The sequence below is a fragment of the Populus euphratica genome, unplaced genomic scaffold, assembly GCF_000495115.2.
Source record: "Populus euphratica unplaced genomic scaffold, PopEup_1.0 scaffold2.1, whole genome shotgun sequence".
In the NCBI taxonomy this organism is placed as follows: Eukaryota; Viridiplantae; Streptophyta; class Magnoliopsida; order Malpighiales; family Salicaceae; genus Populus; species Populus euphratica.
In genome coordinates this window covers 2,576,393-2,594,318 of record NW_011499846.1, presented here as the reverse complement: position 1 = coordinate 2,594,318, position 17,926 = coordinate 2,576,393, and the positions used below count along the sequence as shown (strand labels likewise).

General features: G+C 32.9%; 2 protein-coding genes and 1 long non-coding RNA gene across 4 annotated transcripts; 1 reads left to right on the top strand and 2 right to left on the bottom strand.

Annotated features, from left to right (window-relative positions):
• Positions 1-4,921: 4,921 nt before the first annotated feature.
• On the bottom strand, positions 4,922-17,171 carry LOC105131329 (uncharacterized). Its single transcript, XR_843407.1, has 5 exons — positions 17,159-17,171; positions 16,327-16,330; positions 15,963-15,968; positions 9,323-9,330; positions 4,922-5,058 (listed from the first exon to the last, which is right to left on the bottom strand). It is a non-coding gene; the product is annotated as an uncharacterized LOC105131329 (long non-coding RNA).
• LOC105131304 (uncharacterized) lies at positions 5,056-8,386 on the top strand. 2 transcript variants are annotated; one of them, XM_011034227.1, is made up of 5 exons: positions 5,056-5,601; positions 5,977-6,075; positions 6,608-6,652; positions 7,411-7,548; positions 7,815-8,386. In XM_011034227.1, exons 1-5 carry the CDS (start codon positions 5,221-5,223, stop codon positions 8,163-8,165), a joined length of 1,014 nt encoding a protein of 337 aa, XP_011032529.1. In that variant the 5' UTR covers positions 5,056-5,220; the 3' UTR covers positions 8,166-8,386. The 2 variants fall into 2 exon arrangements, with proteins under 2 accessions (XP_011032529.1, XP_011032538.1); XM_011034236.1 differs by lacking the exon at positions 7,411-7,548.
• LOC105131318 (trihelix transcription factor ASIL2-like) lies at positions 12,735-14,885 on the bottom strand. The gene has a single exon (XM_011034247.1). The coding sequence runs from the start codon at positions 14,151-14,153 to the stop codon at positions 13,059-13,061; it is 1,095 nt and encodes a 364-aa protein (XP_011032549.1). The 5' UTR covers positions 14,154-14,885; the 3' UTR covers positions 12,735-13,058.
• Positions 17,172-17,926: the final 755 nt, after the last annotated feature.

Genomic DNA, 17,926 nt, shown 5'->3' with positions numbered 1-17,926 from the left:
GATTCATGTTTGATGCTTGTATTGTTTCTCTTTCTTGTGGGGGATAAAACCTGAGGTATGTGTCATAGAGAATGAAAGATTGCAGCAACCTCTCGAACTTTTATATATATATTTTATTTTTTTTGTCCTTGTAATGATAGTTTTCCTCAGGTGATTGCTATGCTTTTATTGATCTCAAAAAGGGAAACAATGCTTCGAAACATGTTTGGCGGCTCAAACAGTGCTTGAGAGAGAATGATTGTGCCGCCGAACATTTTAATTTGGATTGAAAGTGGGCAATGCCAGCTGACAGAATATTGGCTTTTGCTCGAATTTAGGTTTCCTTAGTTTCACGCCATAAAAAAGTACAAAAAAGAGAAAAAAAGGCTTGATAGTACTCCCCATACTTTATAATAGGCCGTCCATCCAACCTCTGTCGTCTCGTTTTCCAGGCCTCAGCCGATGTATGCTTTGCGACAATAACGATTCTTTGCTTGTGAATGACATGACAATGAAATACGACAAAGCTTTGATATAGGTTGAAAAGCTTTCATTACATGATCGTTTGGGAACAGACAAGGTAGTTTCTAAAAGCAAGTACTAACCCAACCACCATGTAGTAATCCACTAGTACTTTCACTGTGATGTGCTGTAGGTCAGAAATTATTAATGGCATGAAGTATTTTTAGGTAGCATATTAAATTCAATTGAGCAATTTAATCTTAAAATTTATTAATATGACAATTTATCTAACTTAAGTTTTTTTTGAATTAAACAGTGTAAAATTTGATTGAAAATAAATTATTTAATTTAAAGATTCCAAAAATAACTTGGATAACAAGTACAAATATAATATTTAAAAAAAAAATTGAAGTCGATAAATTTTTTATTTATTATTGAGACTATAAAATTGGATCGACCTTGGTCATCTTGTGACTTGAATCATGGACTTCAATAAGTTTAATAATTCTATTATTTTTGTAAATTATCTTTATTTAATTTTATAATAAAATTAGATGTTTGTAAAATCGAGCATCAATTCTAAAAACAATATTTATTTGATATCATGATAACTCTATAGAAAGTAGAAAAAAATAAACCATAAATTTTATTTTCCAACCAATTTAATATTGAAGAAGAGTGAAATAAAATAACATTTTGAAAAATTAAAGGTTAAGAAAAAACATCACGTTTGATGAGTAAACCCATGAATCGAGTAAACAACCTAACATGTTAAACCTACAAATTGGGTAATAGACTCCATTGAGTTCAATAATTTTTTTTTAAAAACTATTGTTTATCTGACTATATAATAACAAAAATAGACAATCACAAAATCACGCATCAAACAATACAAGATTGAGACTTTTTGTTTAAGACTATAATAACCTTAAATAAAGTAAAATGAAATAAATTATGAAAATCAATTCTTAATCAACCCAATATTGAAGAATGAAATAAAAAAAATATTTTTTTTAAGAAAGCTAAACTCGTCTATACATTTATGGACTTTCTAAAATTTAATAACATTATTTTTTCAAAACTATTTTTTAATTATATGATAAAGAGAAAAATATATGATTGAGTTCAATTGAAAAAAAAAGTCATTCTAAACTAGTGAATTTGGGCAACCAAGGTTACCTCACTAAACACGCAAATTGGGTCATTGACTCTACAAAATTTAATAACCTAGTTTTTTTAAATTATTTTTTATTTTACTAAACCTTTTAAAAAATAAATTATACCGTGATGCCGAGATATTTTTCTGATAGCAACATGATGTTGAGAATTGTTTTTTGATAATGCGATAACTATATAAAAAATAAATTATCAATTCTAAATCTCCATAAATATATCATATAAGGGCTAAATTAAAATATAAAATCAATAACTAAACAAAAAAAAGGGTTAAAATGAAAAGAAAAAAAAGGTGATAAATTATTATTGTAATTCACATTGCTAATAAGTGTAAAAAAATAATGTTTTCCTCTTACCTTTTAACTCTATTCTTAATAAGTAAAATTAAATTATTAAGGGTAAATTTTAGTTTGCCCTTCTTCTTGAGGTTTGTTATGATTTTAGCGGTATTTGGTATTTATATCTATATTGTTAGGGATGCATTTATACTGTAAAAACATCTTTTGTAAGTGTTTATTTGGATAATTTTGAAATATTGATGATGAACACGAAAAAGACATTAATTTAATATTTTTTAAAAAAGTTCTAAACATAATTTTACAAAACACACATGCACACTTTATCTTAAAAGTTTGGCAAGTTTGAAATGACCCCTGTAACAGCTATTTTAGTTTTAATTTTCTCTATTTATGTTATTAATAGTGTGTAGATTTGGAAGTAAACTAGATAGAGGTCGCTCTTTGACCTGAGCACTGAGCACTGAGCAGGACTGATTTTTTCTTCGACATAAAAACAAATGTCCAGTATTGTATTTAAAGAAGAAAAAAAAAATCTACAACTATACTATTGTATTAAAAAACATAGTCTTATTTAATTATATAATAAAAAAAATGGATCAAATTTAAAAAAAAAAGGTGAAAATGATGACATGTAACAAAAAAATGCTTGCTAAAAAAAAATACAAAGCTTAATTCCAAAACAACAAAAAGATAATAAAAAATAAAAGATAACAAAAAAAAAACATGAGTTAACATGAAAAACTAGAAACTTAGGTCGTGAGGTTGGACTAACCTCATAGAAAATAAATAAAAATAATAATAATATCCAATTATTAACAATCAAAATATAAAAGGATAAAATATAAAATAATTAGTTAATTAAAAGAACCACCAAAAAATAAAACACAAACAAACCCTTGTAAGGTTGTCAAACCTTGGAGTCGGATTTTATAAATGAGATAATTTGATAAAATATAAATAATAAAAAAATATTAAGCTCAATTCTAAAAATAATAAAACATTGAAGGGTGGAGTTGAAAAAATATTCCATGTTGAAAAAATAAAAAATAAAAAAAATCTAAGCTAACTTAGGCAAATCCACGGGACACATGACATAGATTATAAAATTAGGATAATTTTATATAAAGAAAAGTGAAAAGATTATATGTAAAAAATATCACTAGTGTAAAAAATTCAATGTTTAAATTGAAAAACATTACTAGTGTAAAAAAAAAAACATCACTAGTGTAAAAAAAGTTTTTTTTTTAAAAAAATCAATGCCAATTTTGCTTAATATTTCATATTCGTGATCCAAGTTATGAAATTAAGATCACCATGCTGAAAAAATTATAAAGTTCAATTCTCAACTAACTCAATGTTTAATGATAAAATTAAAAAATTAAATTAAATTTAAAAAAGAACATAAATCTAAAAAACAATACAATTAAAAAAATAGGGATAAATTTGATATACAAATAAAATGAAAATAAAATGCCAAGAGATAAAATTGAAAAAAAAATTCAATTAAGAAAAATAATAAAAAAATAACAATTAAAAGAATGATAATCAAATTTGATAAAAAAAAATCAAATAAAATCAAATGCTAATGGATGAAAATAAAATAAAATAATAATAAAAAAGGATCCAAACAAAATAAAAAGCAAAAAAAAGAGTAAGATCAAATTTGAAATAATGAACAAATGATATGATACCTTTTAAATTTTTCAAGCCAGCAAGATTTCAAATGAGAGGAGTGAGAGAAAAAAAAAAGAAAGAAAAAATATTTGGTAGAACCAAACTGTCACATTTCATACCAATGAAAAGAGCATAACGTGACACTTTTAACATCTTCGTGGAAGCTATTGTTTGATTGCTGGGAGACACCTCGCTCGTCTCCTGAAGATAGCAAAAACCTCTTGCTTGTAGGTGAGTTATAGAAGCTAGTCTATTTTCTCTACACCTTTACTCCAATCTTTATATTTATTTTGGTTTTAATTTTAGTTCTTTAACACTTAATTATTTTAAATTAGCCAAAATTTTATTTTTATTTATAAAATTAAGCATCAACCAAACACCATAAATTTCCATTAATATTACGAGATTTTCATATCAAAACAATCAAAATAAATTATCAAGTCAAATTTCAAATAAAACCAACTTAAAAAAATCAACTTGAAAAAAAAAGTGAAGGGATTGAAATTAAAAAAAATAGTACATGAACTTTCATTTGACCGTGCAAATCAGCCATGATTTTGGCAAAAAAAAAAAAAAAAGGGATTGAACAATTCCTTGAGTTTTGGATTTAGTCCGTGAATCTTTAATTATTGTAAATCAATTAAATTGAATTTTGTTTTGTAAAATCAAGAATTAACCGAGTGACATAAAAGATCTCTACATGCATGCATGAATCAAAGCAATTTTGAAGGATCAAATCAAAAGACAAAGAAATTAAGGGGCCAAAGTGTAAAAAATTTCAGGAATTATAAAAAACTGCCAATTTCGATTGAAAAGTGCTTCCCCTCGTAGTCTTCTGTGAAAAACAAAGGACTATTAGGTTTTTTTTTTAATATATAATTAATATCATTTAAAAATAAGAATGAACAAATTAAAGTTAAAAAATTAATGAAAATTAAAGTTGGATTTGGGATTTTTTAAGAAACTAATTCTTTTAAGTCTTATTGTATTTATTTTACCAAAAAATACCTTTTCTATTATTTTTTAGTTTTTTCTGTGTCAATTTCAAGTAATTAATTAATTAAATTTTAATATATTCTGGATTATAGTACGATATTTCATGAACCTGAGATTTGAAATTAAACTTTATAAAAAAAAAATTGTATCGGTAACGAGCTGCAAACTGGAGAGTTTTTTAGAGATTTTCTTGCCTTATGAATCGTACACGGTGATTTTCTGGCCAAGAAGGCAAGCAATTGTCCGGTAAATCCTTCTGACAATCTCATGACAACCAAAAAAACAGAGCCCTCCGCTTTCACTCTCAATCATGTGGAAGAAATAACAGATTAGGATTATTCAGAAAATCTCCTGACTTTATTCAAATGATTTCTGTCCATTAATAGACAGTACAACCTCTGAAACTAAGCAACTGAAACTAAGAAATAGGGATTGCCATACCATGTACAACAAACTGATATGCTCCTAAAGACTAGGTCTGCAGCTGAATGGCTCCACTGAAGTAGCAGAGTCAGTTTGCTTCCTGGAGAATAGTTCTGCAGTAGCAACAGTATTATTCTTGACAAATCAATCAAGAAACTAAACAAGAATCAAGATTTAATCAAATACCCATCTGATTCTGTTTGAAATCCAAATGGGTCGCAAGCAAACCGCTCCAGAACTCGGTCGTTATGGACTTCTGGCTCTTTTCGTTATGGGTACAATCTCCTGTTGCATGGTCTACCTTTGTTTCTCTGCATTGTTTAGACCAGCTAATAGTAATAGAGAGTTTGTGTTTTCAAAAGTTAGTAATGGTTTGAAGAGTAAAGATGCAGATGGGGATTGTTGTAGAGGGATTGAGCATTTGGAGCTCTGGGGTGATGCTGTCAAATGGGGTTCTGAATTTAAAGTCAATTCTTCTAAAGCTTGTTGCTTGGCTTGTAAAGGAATGTGTAGTGGTGACAGTGGGCCTTGTTTGTGTGATTCTTGGGTGTTTTGTGGAGATAAACAGGCTTGTGGTGATAAATTTGGCGAGGTATGGTCTCTTGATATTCATTTTGAATTTTAAGTTATGATAATTTTAGATAATTCGTTGTTGATTTGTCTTTCATTTTTGCAATTAGAACGTTGTGGTGTTTTGATTAATCAAAACTCCAAAGTGGTGTAAACGCTAGCAGACATCGCCTATTGTTCTAGGCATTTTGTCTTGCAAGAATTTCATGGGAAGTTGTGAGTGTGCCTGTCAGTCTTCAGCTATTTTAAATGAACAGACATTTGCAGCCTTGCAGAAGAAAGTTAGTGGTCTAGAACTATCAATGACAATGGGCTATAACTCATATTGTTGGTATCATGTATTTGTAGTCATGTGCTTGTATGATTCTGAGGCATGTTTTCCTTTTCTTGATTTTAGTGTTGGCTGAAGAAACAGAAGGACACCTTGGAGCCTGATCGGCTAGACTCAGGGGACCATGTTATGTGGACTTCTGGAATTGTTTTTGGGAGAGGAGAGGTACGTTACCCAATGAAGGTCTTATGGATGTTTCAGTGCTTTCCTAGTTTCTCATCGAGCACAGCAGCACATATTTCATGTGTGTGCATTTTCACAGTTTGCCGAAGGCAACAGCTTTTGGTTACTGCTACGTAGACAAGGTGTTAAAAAAAAGTGGAAAACAATGATGGTTAAGATTCTCAGATATGATAGTAGCTGGACTTCAATGGAAACTGCTACATGATTTTCAAAAAGTATTTTAACATTCAATTCTTCCTTTTGATTTATTTTAATTACTGTAAGAGAGTTGGATTATGTTACATGTTTGTTTCCTTAGATAATAATCTACCATTATAATTATCAGTTGGTTACATGGAGGACCTACATATTCTCATCACTAACACACGATTGAACTTCTGACACATTTGTGAGGTCATGTTTCTAGTTTCCATAGCAGTGAGAATTGAGATATCTACTTTCTGGTTTGCTGTTTTCCTCAAATTCTCAGTTGCTGATTTGTTGATCATCTTTCATTTTCCCCTTTCCTCATTAGGGCATCATTGGATTGGAAACGGAATATGGGACACTTCATCTAAAAGTAAGTGTTCATTGCGTTCTTGGATACCTGACTTTTGCTTATATGTTACTCCTAGGAATGAGTGCCCAGACAATATTCTTCATACTTCATAACATACGCTTATTATTCCAACCTGCATGATCTTTTGGATGGTTCAGACATTAAAAAAATGCTTCTGTATTTTTTACTAAATTATGCGATCAACCCCTTGCAAGATTTGTTTCAATAGTTTGTAAACCAGACAGAAACCTTCACAGTTTATCATAACAAGTCGGAACCATGACAGTGTATCAACCTAGGAAATTGTACACCAGTTATCCTGTCGTCTCTTTATCTCATAAATTCCAGCTGATAACCGTCCTTGAAAGCATTAACAATGTGTACACCCACAGGATTAGAGGCAACTGATTGGATGTCTGTGTAGTGCATGCTATCTATTGCTGTTGATGTTCAATTAGAACGCATGGTAATATATTATCAGTCTGAGAAATACTGGATATCTGACCTCACATAATTACACTGGGCATGCTTATCTCAAACTTGTGTCTCCATAGCCTCCATCTAAATGCCTGGCAGTGGGAGAGACACGATGAAGAGAATAAATATCACCTATTATTTATTTAATAAATTCTCCATGTTTTCTTTTGGTTTTTGTTGGCATCTCTGTACAAGTCTTGAACACAGGAAATCATCAAGTCTACTGAATGGCATTTTCTTTTTTGTTGAATATTTAATCAAGTATTAGCTTCAGTCCAGCTTTATTGTGATGCTATGTGCAGCTGTTACCTGGTTGTGCTCCACATTCTATTCCATACATTCTTGATTTGTTGGTTTCGCACCATTGTGTGGGTTGCCACTTTTACCGTGCTGAAAGCCGGGGAAAGTCGTGGGATTCAGAAGGAAATCATATTGAACAGGTAAGATGCCCGAGTTACCAATTTTTAAGCAGGCTCCTTGAAGTGCCTGCCAATTGATAAAGTTACATGTTTGATTTGGGATTTCCGTTGATTGGTACTACCGCCTTCAGAAAAGATGCTCGGAAAAGGACTGATCTTGACACAAATTGCTTTTGAGTGCTCTTCTCACAACCCAACAAAAAAACATATAACATAAAATGCAAGACAATCTGTTTTTCCGGATATTGAAATTTTTGACTAAAAACTTTCTCACTTGAGCTGTGCAGGCTCCATATGGCCCCCCGTTTGCACTAATTCAAGGAACTCTTGGAGCCTCTGGAACAATGGATATTCCAACAGAGGCTTGCCCTACAATTAGAAGAGGTTCGGTGGCATGGGTTGAGTCTGGCCCAGAATTCTTCATCAGCCTAGCCAATCACAATGAGTGGAATAAGGCATATACGGTGTTTGGTTTCGTTCTTCCTGAAGATATGGAAATTGTAGAGAGAATTGCACAGCTTCCAACCAAACCAGAGGTGTGGGGTAATATTAATGTTGCTGTCTTGGAAAATCCTGTTCCGTTACATGTCCGAAGAATCAAGAGAAGTGTCGGAAACCAAAAGCTTTACACAAATTGAGACACCAGATCAAGTGGGTCTTAGTTTTTTGATGTTTATTGTCAGCTCATATGGACCAACGGGGTGATTTGAACCCAAACTTTTGTTAGCTCCTATCTGTAGTGAATCTCTGTGTCATATAAATTTACATCCTGTACATTTTGTAGATAGGAAAAAGAAGAGAACAAGAGAAATTACGGGTAATAAATCATTGAAAATCTATATTCAACAGTGCTGCAAAACAATTGTCTGTCATCCCCATTTTGAAACTTAAGCCACAGAGAGATGGAGAATGCTTTAATCTTTCCTTGGCTCAGCTGTTGGTGGTTAACTTTAGCTTGTTTAAATGACTGAGGTGTTTGCTGCTTATTCTGCATCTTCAGGACAGATTCATGTGGTTTCATTTTGAGATGCTGTTTTATAGCTGCACACACACTTCCTTCCTGGATAGAGTGTCATCTTCCAATTCAAACTTGGGCCTATCCTCTTGATAATTCTCAACTCATGATTCTGACACGAGGGCTCAAAGTTTATACGCTAAGTATGGCTTCGATGGCAACCAAGCCAAATTCATGTTCTTATAGACCGTGGAAAAACATTCTAGTAAATTATATCTACAAGGACTTCAGCTTAAACAAGGTTCCATGGCGCAATGGTAGCGCGTCTATCTCCGGTTCAGAAGGTTGCATGTTCTATTCACGTCGGGTTCAAATCCAATGGATGATCCTTTCTTTTCTTTTCGTTTTTCCCTAGAGTTACGATAACCAACGGCATGTCGCCTGCTATTCAACTAATCATAGCAAAATCTCTCTGGCATTTGCCTACTGTATGGATCAGTTTTAATAGCAGAGCTGTATATGGGAGCTCTAAATCCCATTTCTCACGTGATCTCTGGACGTTTTTTGTGCAGATAGAGACATGAAAGCATCGGCTTCCGAGTGTTTGTTTTTCACTCTAATATAGTAAAAAAAATTTAAGAAACTAACACAACGTAAAAAAATATTTTAAAGAATTGTAAGTGTTTTCAGTAACTCTTTTAAATTATAAAATATCTAGCATGATTTACAAAAAAAAAAAAAGAATAACAAAAAAAAAAGATTCTCGAGATAAATCAAAACTTTAATTAAAATATTATTAGTATTGTTTGAAAAATTTTAATAAGATGAATTCGATAATACCAAGAAAGGTTATTAATAGTAAATGAAATAAATCATACAAGTTCTACAAAGATGATCAGGCTTATTTATTTTTGGATAGCTTGTATGACTTACTATGATAATTGTTAGTGACCTTTTATATTATTATTGGATTCATTTTATTAAAAAAAATTTTAATAATATTGGTAATGTCATTATTAAAGCTTCAGTTTTTCCCGGGATCTCTTTTTTTCTTACTTTTCCCTCTCTCCTTTATCTTCACAAGTTATGAGGAGAGATGAGAAAAAAAGAAAGAAGATCTAGAGTATATTGAAACTCTGATGATGACATCATCTATATCATAAAAATATCTCAATAAAATAAATTTAATGATATCAAAAAAGATCGACAATAGTGATTTTAGTGAGTTACACGAATCATCCAAATTCAAGTGAGTCAGAACATCTTTAAGTGACTCGTGTGGTCCACTATGTTAATTGTTAGCAACCTTTATTAGTATTCTTAAATTCATCTCGTCGAGATCCTTTTAACAATACCAATTATGTTTTTGTATGCCTCCAATATCTTTTTTTTTTTCTTTCTCCCTCCCTCCTATCTTATCTTCTTTTTTTCTTTCTTTCTCCCTCCCTCCTATCTTATCTTTCTTTAATGTAAATTGTAATGACTATTTTATAATTTAAAAGAGTTGCTAATGACATTTGCAACTCGCGAATTGCAAATGTTATTTATGACTCTTTAAACTGTATTATTCTTTTAAATATCTTTTATACTGTATTAATTTTTCAAAAAATATTTACTGTGTTAAGAGTTAAAAAAAAATTCTTAGCTTCTCCTTTTGCTTCGAAACTTTTTAATTTGCCATTTTTGGCTAAATTATGAGTTGGTATGTAATGCACTTCCCCTTTCTTTCTTTGTTTTTTTTTTAGTTTTTAGCAAGGGTGAACATTTTTGTTTAGACTAAGTTTTTTACCAAACTAAATATTAATGTGTGGATGTATAAGAATCGGACCTAATTAAAAATTAGCTCAAATTAACTAATTTCGGTTTAGTTTAATTTTTTGTTGAGAAAAATTTGCAGTTTTTTTGGGCTTTTATGGCTAAATCCTATTGATTTTTATTGAATAAAGGGCAAAACCAAAATAAATTTATAAAATAAATAAGATAATTATGGATACTCAACAACATATATAAATGTAATCACAAAAAAAAGAGAGTAGAGGAAGATATGAACTCATCCGAACAACATATATAATTGTAATCACAAAAGTTTGTTGCAAGTAAAACCTATCTAAACATCGAATCTGTTCTCTTTTGCATATTATAAACAATATAAACTTCATGTTTCAACAAAAGGATGCAAATCTAAAGGGTGGGTTGTTGGTGGAGCCATGGAGGAGGTTGAAAGAGAGGTACAGAAGGGGAAGGAGGTGTGCGACTATAATAATGAATTTTAGAATTTAAGTCTTTGAAAGATAATTTTTTATTTATACTCTTGTTAAGTTGATACAATTTTTATTTTTTGGTTGAGTCCGTTAAATTTAGTTTGGTTTAACTGGTTTTAGAAGCCTTAAAACGAGACCGCACCAGACTTTTTTTTTTTAATTTGTTTTTGGTTTTTTTGTTTAATCAATTTTTTTTCTAACCCCTATAATAATAGTAAGTTGTCCCTTAGAAATTACTCTTTTATTCAACCGAAGGAAAAAAAAAAATGCCCCCTTTCCACTACAATGTGAAAATGTTGGGATGGATATGATAGATTCATTTGGTATCACCATATTAATCTCTTGAGAGCTAAACTTGCAAGTAGGGGTGAGGAAATTCGGTTCGGTTCGGTTTTTATTTAAAAAAGATGGTGGGAGAGGGATGTGGTTGAGTGCTTGAAGATGAAGATGCTAGGAGAGGGATGTGGTTGCTTGTGGTCCAGTAGATGAAGATGGATTGATTTCATTACAGATGTGAAATTTTGAATTGTGAATTGTGAGTTGAGGGAGTGGCACAGGAGCAAGGAGAAGGACGGCTGGAGCAGGAGAATGGATGTTAGGGTTAAGAAAAATAACAAATTTTTTTTTGTATTTATAGTACCCCTTAAACCGAACCGGTTTGGTTCGGTTGGGGTTTTTCCGGTTTCAGGTTTTTGAAACCGAAACCAAACAGAACCGGAAATGTTTGCAAAAAAATTAATCGGTTTAATCAGGGTTTTTTTTCGGTTCGGTTTTTTTAGTTATTTTTTTCTCAGTTTTCTCGATTTATTCAATTTCTCGATTTTTTTGCTCACCCCTACTTGCAAGGATGGTTAAAGATATAGGAAGCGCAGATAAGAGGGATGGCAATAGCTGTGGAGGTCAGGTATTCTAATATTCATATCCTGTATGATTATATTTTAAAATATTTTTATTTAGAAAAATATGTTAATAATATTTTTATTTATTTTTAAAATTAGTGCATCAAAATAATTTAAAAATATAAAAAATACATTAATTAAAAAAAAAATCAATTTTTTTTTAAAATCTTTTTGAACACAGTTTTACCTAATCCTGACTTGGCATGAACCAAACCCAACCTATTAGGTTTTAGGTATTTATTGGGTAAATGATACCCTATTTTTTCTTTAAACATATAAGTGGGTACAAATGCAATTTTTTAAAACTTTAAGGTCATGTCTATACTTCAGGTTGGATTTGGGTAGTGTTTCACGTCGAGCCAAGCAATATTCATACCTTACCTGAGCTCGACCTTTTCCCTTCAGATATTACCGAACATACAATATATATATATATATCCGTTCAGATAAATTTAGGTCGGTATCGAATAGAGGCTATTTGGTCCATAACCACGACAGTAGTTGCTTAGAATCCAAGGACAGAAAGTCATTCAATTACAGTAATAAAAACGAAAAGTTGATGCAGTTGGTGGAATTATGAGTGATGTCACAGCAAGAAAGTCTCAAGACATGATGCCATTAGCAGATAAGATAAAGATAATTATCTGAGAAACTGAGACACCGGAGTCAAAGAAAAAGCAAACCCCTGTTTTGCCACACTCTTTAACCATGTAAACAAGTCCAGGGAAATCTTTGTAAATTCCATTCATCAAACTAGAAGTGCAAGAACCCAGGGCCTCAACACAATGCTGCAATTCCAGGACATGAAGCCTGTACAAAGTCTCTGCTAGCGGAAAGCTTAGAATGGAAACTGTCCCGAAAACTCTAAAAACTAATCACACAAACAAAAGTAGCCATCCCCTAATTAATTACGTTCTATGTTATGTTTCCCCTTTATTATCAAGAAGAAAACACTGACACAATGTCCAGATATTTTATTCCCTGTCTGGTAAATCATTGTTTTTAGCACATTAGAACATCAATCAATCAGAAAACCATATCTAGCATCAAGCTAAGAATCTTTACAATCCAATTCACAAGCAAAACAGGGAATTAGAAGAATTATGAAGCAACTACATTTATATTCCACAAAAATACTAAAGTTAACACGTGAGAAGTAGTTGTACACAAGCATCTAATCTAAAAAATCGAAGCTACATTCATCCAAAAGTAAATTGAAAACACTAACAAAGTTCAACATCTTCCTAACTTACTCTCAGGAAATAATCACAAAACAAGCAGCAAAACACTGATCTAAACATGAAATTAACTTACTTTCATCCGAAGATATATCAAATCTGACCGAACCATTCAATCCCTTACCAAGAAGGGTCAAATCTCTAGCAACAAAAACAAAAGGCAGCCACACTCACCCAGCTATGACTCAGGTGAGGGCATTCTCTTTGGCTTTTTCTTCTTCTCCGATAATGCTTTAGCAAAAGCCTCCAAAATCCTCTGCTGCGACTCAAGAATCATCTCCGTCCTCTTCATCTCCATTTCCATCCTCATTGTCTCCATCTCTCTAGCCATTTCCATCTTCATTTGCTCCATTCTAACAAAGCCATCTCCCAATACCTTTATCGCCGCAACCAACTCCTCCATCGGCTCCCTCTCTCTTTTCTTCCCCATTTCCTCACCCCCCCTCATAACCCTACTACTACTCCCTATCCCACCATAATTAGGCTTCATGTTCGGGTTTGGGCTCGCATTAACACCAATACTAGGACCCCCACCATACTTCTGCTCTGCTTTTGCATAAAATTTAGGTCCTGGCTGCGCTATACTAACTCCAGTTGGTATTCTAATTCGAAACCCGCCAGCATTACCCGAACCCAAACTAGAATTCCCACCACTCAATCCATTATTACCACTTCCACTCCCTGGATTCCCAATCCCATTTCGATAAAGCTTTTGAATACTTCGAGTATTCATAACATTACCAGTAGTCCTATAATTTTCTAAATAAGATCCATGAATATCACCATCATCCTCATTATCATCGTCATTATCATCACCTTCGCTCTCTGAATTATAATCAGCCTTAGCTTGAGGCCCCTTTTCCATCCCATCCATTCGCTTAAAATGGACCCAAGAAGATGAAAACCTCGAGACCGGCATGGATCGGGCCCTCTGGATCTCGGTTCGGTACCGTTTCCGGAGCTTTTCCATCTTGTGGCGGCACTGCACAGCGGTTTTTGGTGGTGATGCAGCTGGACAGCGGCGAGCTACAGCATCAGCTACTTCTTGCCAGTGATTTGCTTTGAGATTACCGCGGCGGAGCGTGTACCATTTGTCACGGTAAGCGTCGATTAAGGCCACTGTTTCATCTGGGGTCCAACATGGTGGTGGTAGACGCCGAGGATTGGTGGATGGTTGCGTTGGCGGAGCGGGGAGAGCTTGTAGTGCGGTGATTTGAAGGGGGGTTAGATCTTGTGGGGGTGAGGGCGATCCGGTGTTGGGTGGTGTGGACATGGGTGCTGGTGAAGGTTAAGATAAGGGAAATCGGTGGGACAGTCGTGAGGGAGTACGAGAGTAAGCGGAGACGCGGAATTTCTTGTGGTTTTTGTGGTGGTGGCGGAAGACCAGGAAGAGATGGGAGTTGGCGCACGTTAGCGAAGGAGAGATCTGGGGGAGCTAAGAGAAAATCGCGGTGTGATGGTGGTGGTAATGAAGGACAAGAAAGAAAGGAAAGGCGGCGAGGGTTAAGGGGGGTATTGGGGGTGGAAGAGGAAGGGAGGGAGGATAAGAGAGGAAAAGAAAAGCGGGCGTGGTTGTGGATGTGGTGGTGGAAGGGGGAAAGTGGGGTTTGGTGGCATATTGAATAAGGTATGGAGGGTGGGTGGGGGGGTGGGGAGGGGTGTGCGGATGAGGCCACCGCTTAGGTGTGTGAGTGGGGGTGGGAAGGAAGGGCTAACGTACGCCGTAGGATGTGGGTTGTGCACGCCCTTAGTCTAGGGACAAAAGAAAGGTCCACTTTCTGACTTTCGCCATGTGATGGTGGCTGTGATGATCACGATGATCATGGATGGTTGAGATCATCATCACACTCGGCATCTGATTGGGGAATAGTGGTAAGTGGTAACCCACCGTCAAGGGTGGTGGGTGGTTCCTTGAGGTGATTTGGGCTGGCATTATTATCCTCGAGCACTATTTTCTTTTTTGTGGATGCTGGTGTTTGTGTGGGTTGAACGAAAGAAATAAGTGGGGGGGAGGGGGGGGGGGGGGGGGGGCGGGGGGGGGGACAGGAGGCCGTGTTTACCATTAGTGGCCTGTTTTTAGAATACTTTGGAGACGTACAGAGAGAGAGAGACATAGATAGGGAGGTGATGGCAATTTTCCTCTTTTGGCTGTCATTACAGAGGAATTTCGGAATTTGTTTTTTTTTAATTACTTGGTCACTGGCACTTCTTGGTGGCTCTCTCGCCTTCGAACCCATCTAACTTTCCATGTGGGCTTCGAAATTGGTTTGAAATTTAAGTGACTCGATTGTAACTTATTTTTAGTGGCCAATCCCGCTGGGCACAGCGGATTCAGGAATTTAGAAAGTAGTGTTATCCGCAGCGGAATAAATTTTGTTTTCAAGAGTATTTTATTTAAAAAATATTAATTTAATATTTTTTAAAAATAATAATAAAACAAAGTTTAAACGGAGGTTGATATCCCAGCTGTAAGAATGAGCCCAACTAAGTCGAGTATTTGAATTGTATTCATATTTGTTTTTTAAAATAATTTTTTTTATAAAATATATTAAAATAATATTTTTTATTTTTAAATTAATTTTTAATATTAGTATATTAAAATATAAAAAATATTATTTTAAAATAAAAAATAAAAAAATTTTAAAAATAATTTTAAAATATAAAAACAAACAAACAATCTTTCGGTGTTCCAAGGAAAGACGATTCCAAGGAAGAAAACAAGATGACGCTGTGGGCATGACGCCAATCGATTAATTAATTAATTAATTAATCAATCAATCAACCTCTCTTTACAACCTTTATTTCATTATTAATTAATGAAATATTCCTGCGGTTATCGGTATGAGCCCTCCTGTCGTAGGGATGGATCCGTCCATAGTCCAGTGTAGGAGGTTGGTGAACGGTAGTCGAACCAGTGTTTCTGCCGTAGATGTTGTGTGGTTATTTTTTAGAGTTTTTTTTTAATATATTAAGATAATAATATTTTTATTTTTTAAATTTATTTATTTTTATATTAACATATTAAAATAAATGAAAGAAAATAAATCAAATTTTTAGGAAATATAGTTTTAAAGGCGCTCATAAACAGCTCCGTGGTTGTCCTTTCCTTCTCTGCCAATTGTCTAGCGATTGTGATACTGTTGCTGCCTTTTGACTTCCCCTGTGCGTCGTGCAAATTGGGTGCGACCACCATTATTTGGAGACGAAGAGTGGGGAAAGAACATTCCAGGAATTCACATGGCTGCTGTTAAGTGCGTGATTGGTATCTTCGTTAAAATTATTTTTTAAGAGTATATTTTTTAAAAACAAATATAAAAATAATTGTTATTTTTATTTTTGGTATTAGTATATTAAAATTATTTAAAAAATACAATTAATTTGATGTTTTTCAATTTAAATACACTTTTAAAACATACTCAAATATAATTTCATACATAAAAACAAACAATTCTAAATCTATTAGCATGTATGGAGAAAGTACTGCTTCCACAGACCGCAACTGTGAATTTTCAGGCTTGTCTAGGTGGTTATTTTTTAAATTATTTTGTGCTTAAAAATTTAATAAAATTATATTTTTAAAAAATTTATTTTGAATATAAAACATCAAAAAAATAATTAAACCGTATTGTAAAACAGGACCAAATCACAAAAACAAAAAGGGATAGCCTGATTCCTTTTCCATGCTTGTAGCGGTGAATGACAGAACATTATTTGTTAAACTCTTTCGAGGATTGTATTTTTTAAAAAATTAATTTTATGATTAATATATTAAAATAATTTAAAAATATAAAAAATATATTAATTTAAAAAAATTTAAATTTTTTCATAAATACCATTCAAATATACTGTCAAACTTTTTTTTTTTAGATTAACGTGGATGTCCGGGTCAGTTTGCGCGCACCACGACTAATCCCATGAGCCCTGAAGTTAACGATCATATAAGCCTTCAGTGGTCATCATATGAGCAACAAAGAACTCGAATCTGAAACTACAGAGAGAACAAACCTTTTAATCTCAAGTTTTTATCACTTAACCATCACCTAAATGGTTTATTGTCAAACTTTCTAAGCAAGAGAGTAGAGTGAAGTGAAGAAAAAACAAAAAAAAAAAAGAAACCGTACCTACCGAACGACTTCCCAGTCCCAAGCCCGAGGAAATGGCGTCCTTTCTTTCCAAGTTCCCCTTCTGGCCAGGTTACCCTACAAATTCCAATTCCATGTAACATTTTAAGCTTTTTCTTATAATTTGGTCGTGCTGGGACACGAAATCCGGCAAAACAACTTCATAAAAAGATCCGATCCTCTGCAAGGAAGCTTCAATTACACCGTGAATGGACTGGTGTTGTGTTGTTAATTATATCAGTGCTATGAACTGGATTCTAGTTTCTTAATTGGACAAGAATAGACTCAGATATCAAATTGAAGGCAATCAAAGGGCCTTCTTTTACGCGCACACTAAAAGTGTGCGTGATATGCTGGGGGGTCGGGTTCATATTAATTTTATTTAGTACAAAATAATGTGCAGATATTTTATTTTAATTACATGAAAAAAAAATAATAATAATAATAAAATAACAGATAATACACGAGAAATTTTTTTCTTCAAAAGCAAGAAAACAATGTTTATCGTTTAGCCAACTAAATATAAAAAACAAAATTAAGTAAAAAAATAATAAAAAACCAACATGAATCACATGATAGACTTATAACATAAGCTAACTCATCAAACACGCGTTTTAGATTATCAAATTATAATAACCTAATAAATAAAAAAATTAAAAAATTAAAAAACCATTTAATTATAATAAAAACTACTATCAAGCGAAGGAATCGTAAAAAAAAAAAAATATCAATTCTCGTTAACTTTTAACGAAGGAATCATAAAAAAAAAACAAAAAAAATATCAATTCTCGTTAACTTTTCAAACTTGTAATCCAAGTCATTATTAGACCATAAGTACCAGCAAAACCTAATCTTTAATAAATAAAAAAATAAAAAATGAATTGAAAAAACGAAGCAATCACACCAAATGATCCAAGATAAAAAA

Bases quoted from the DNA above. Each gene is read 5' to 3' on its own strand.
- LOC105131304 (XM_011034227.1), top strand. From the start codon at position 5,221: ATGGGTCGCAAGCAAACCGCTCCAGAACTCGGTCGTTATGGACTTCTG. The intron at 6,076-6,607 runs GTACGTTACCCA...TTTCCTCATTAG, and splicing joins TTGTTTTTGGGAGAGGAGAG to GGCATCATTGGATTGGAAAC. The intron at 6,653-7,410 runs GTAAGTGTTCAT...TGCTATGTGCAG, and splicing joins ATGGGACACTTCATCTAAAA to CTGTTACCTGGTTGTGCTCC.
- LOC105131318 (XM_011034247.1), bottom strand. From the start codon at position 14,153: ATGTCCACACCACCCAACACCGGATCGCCCTCACCCCCACAAGATCTA.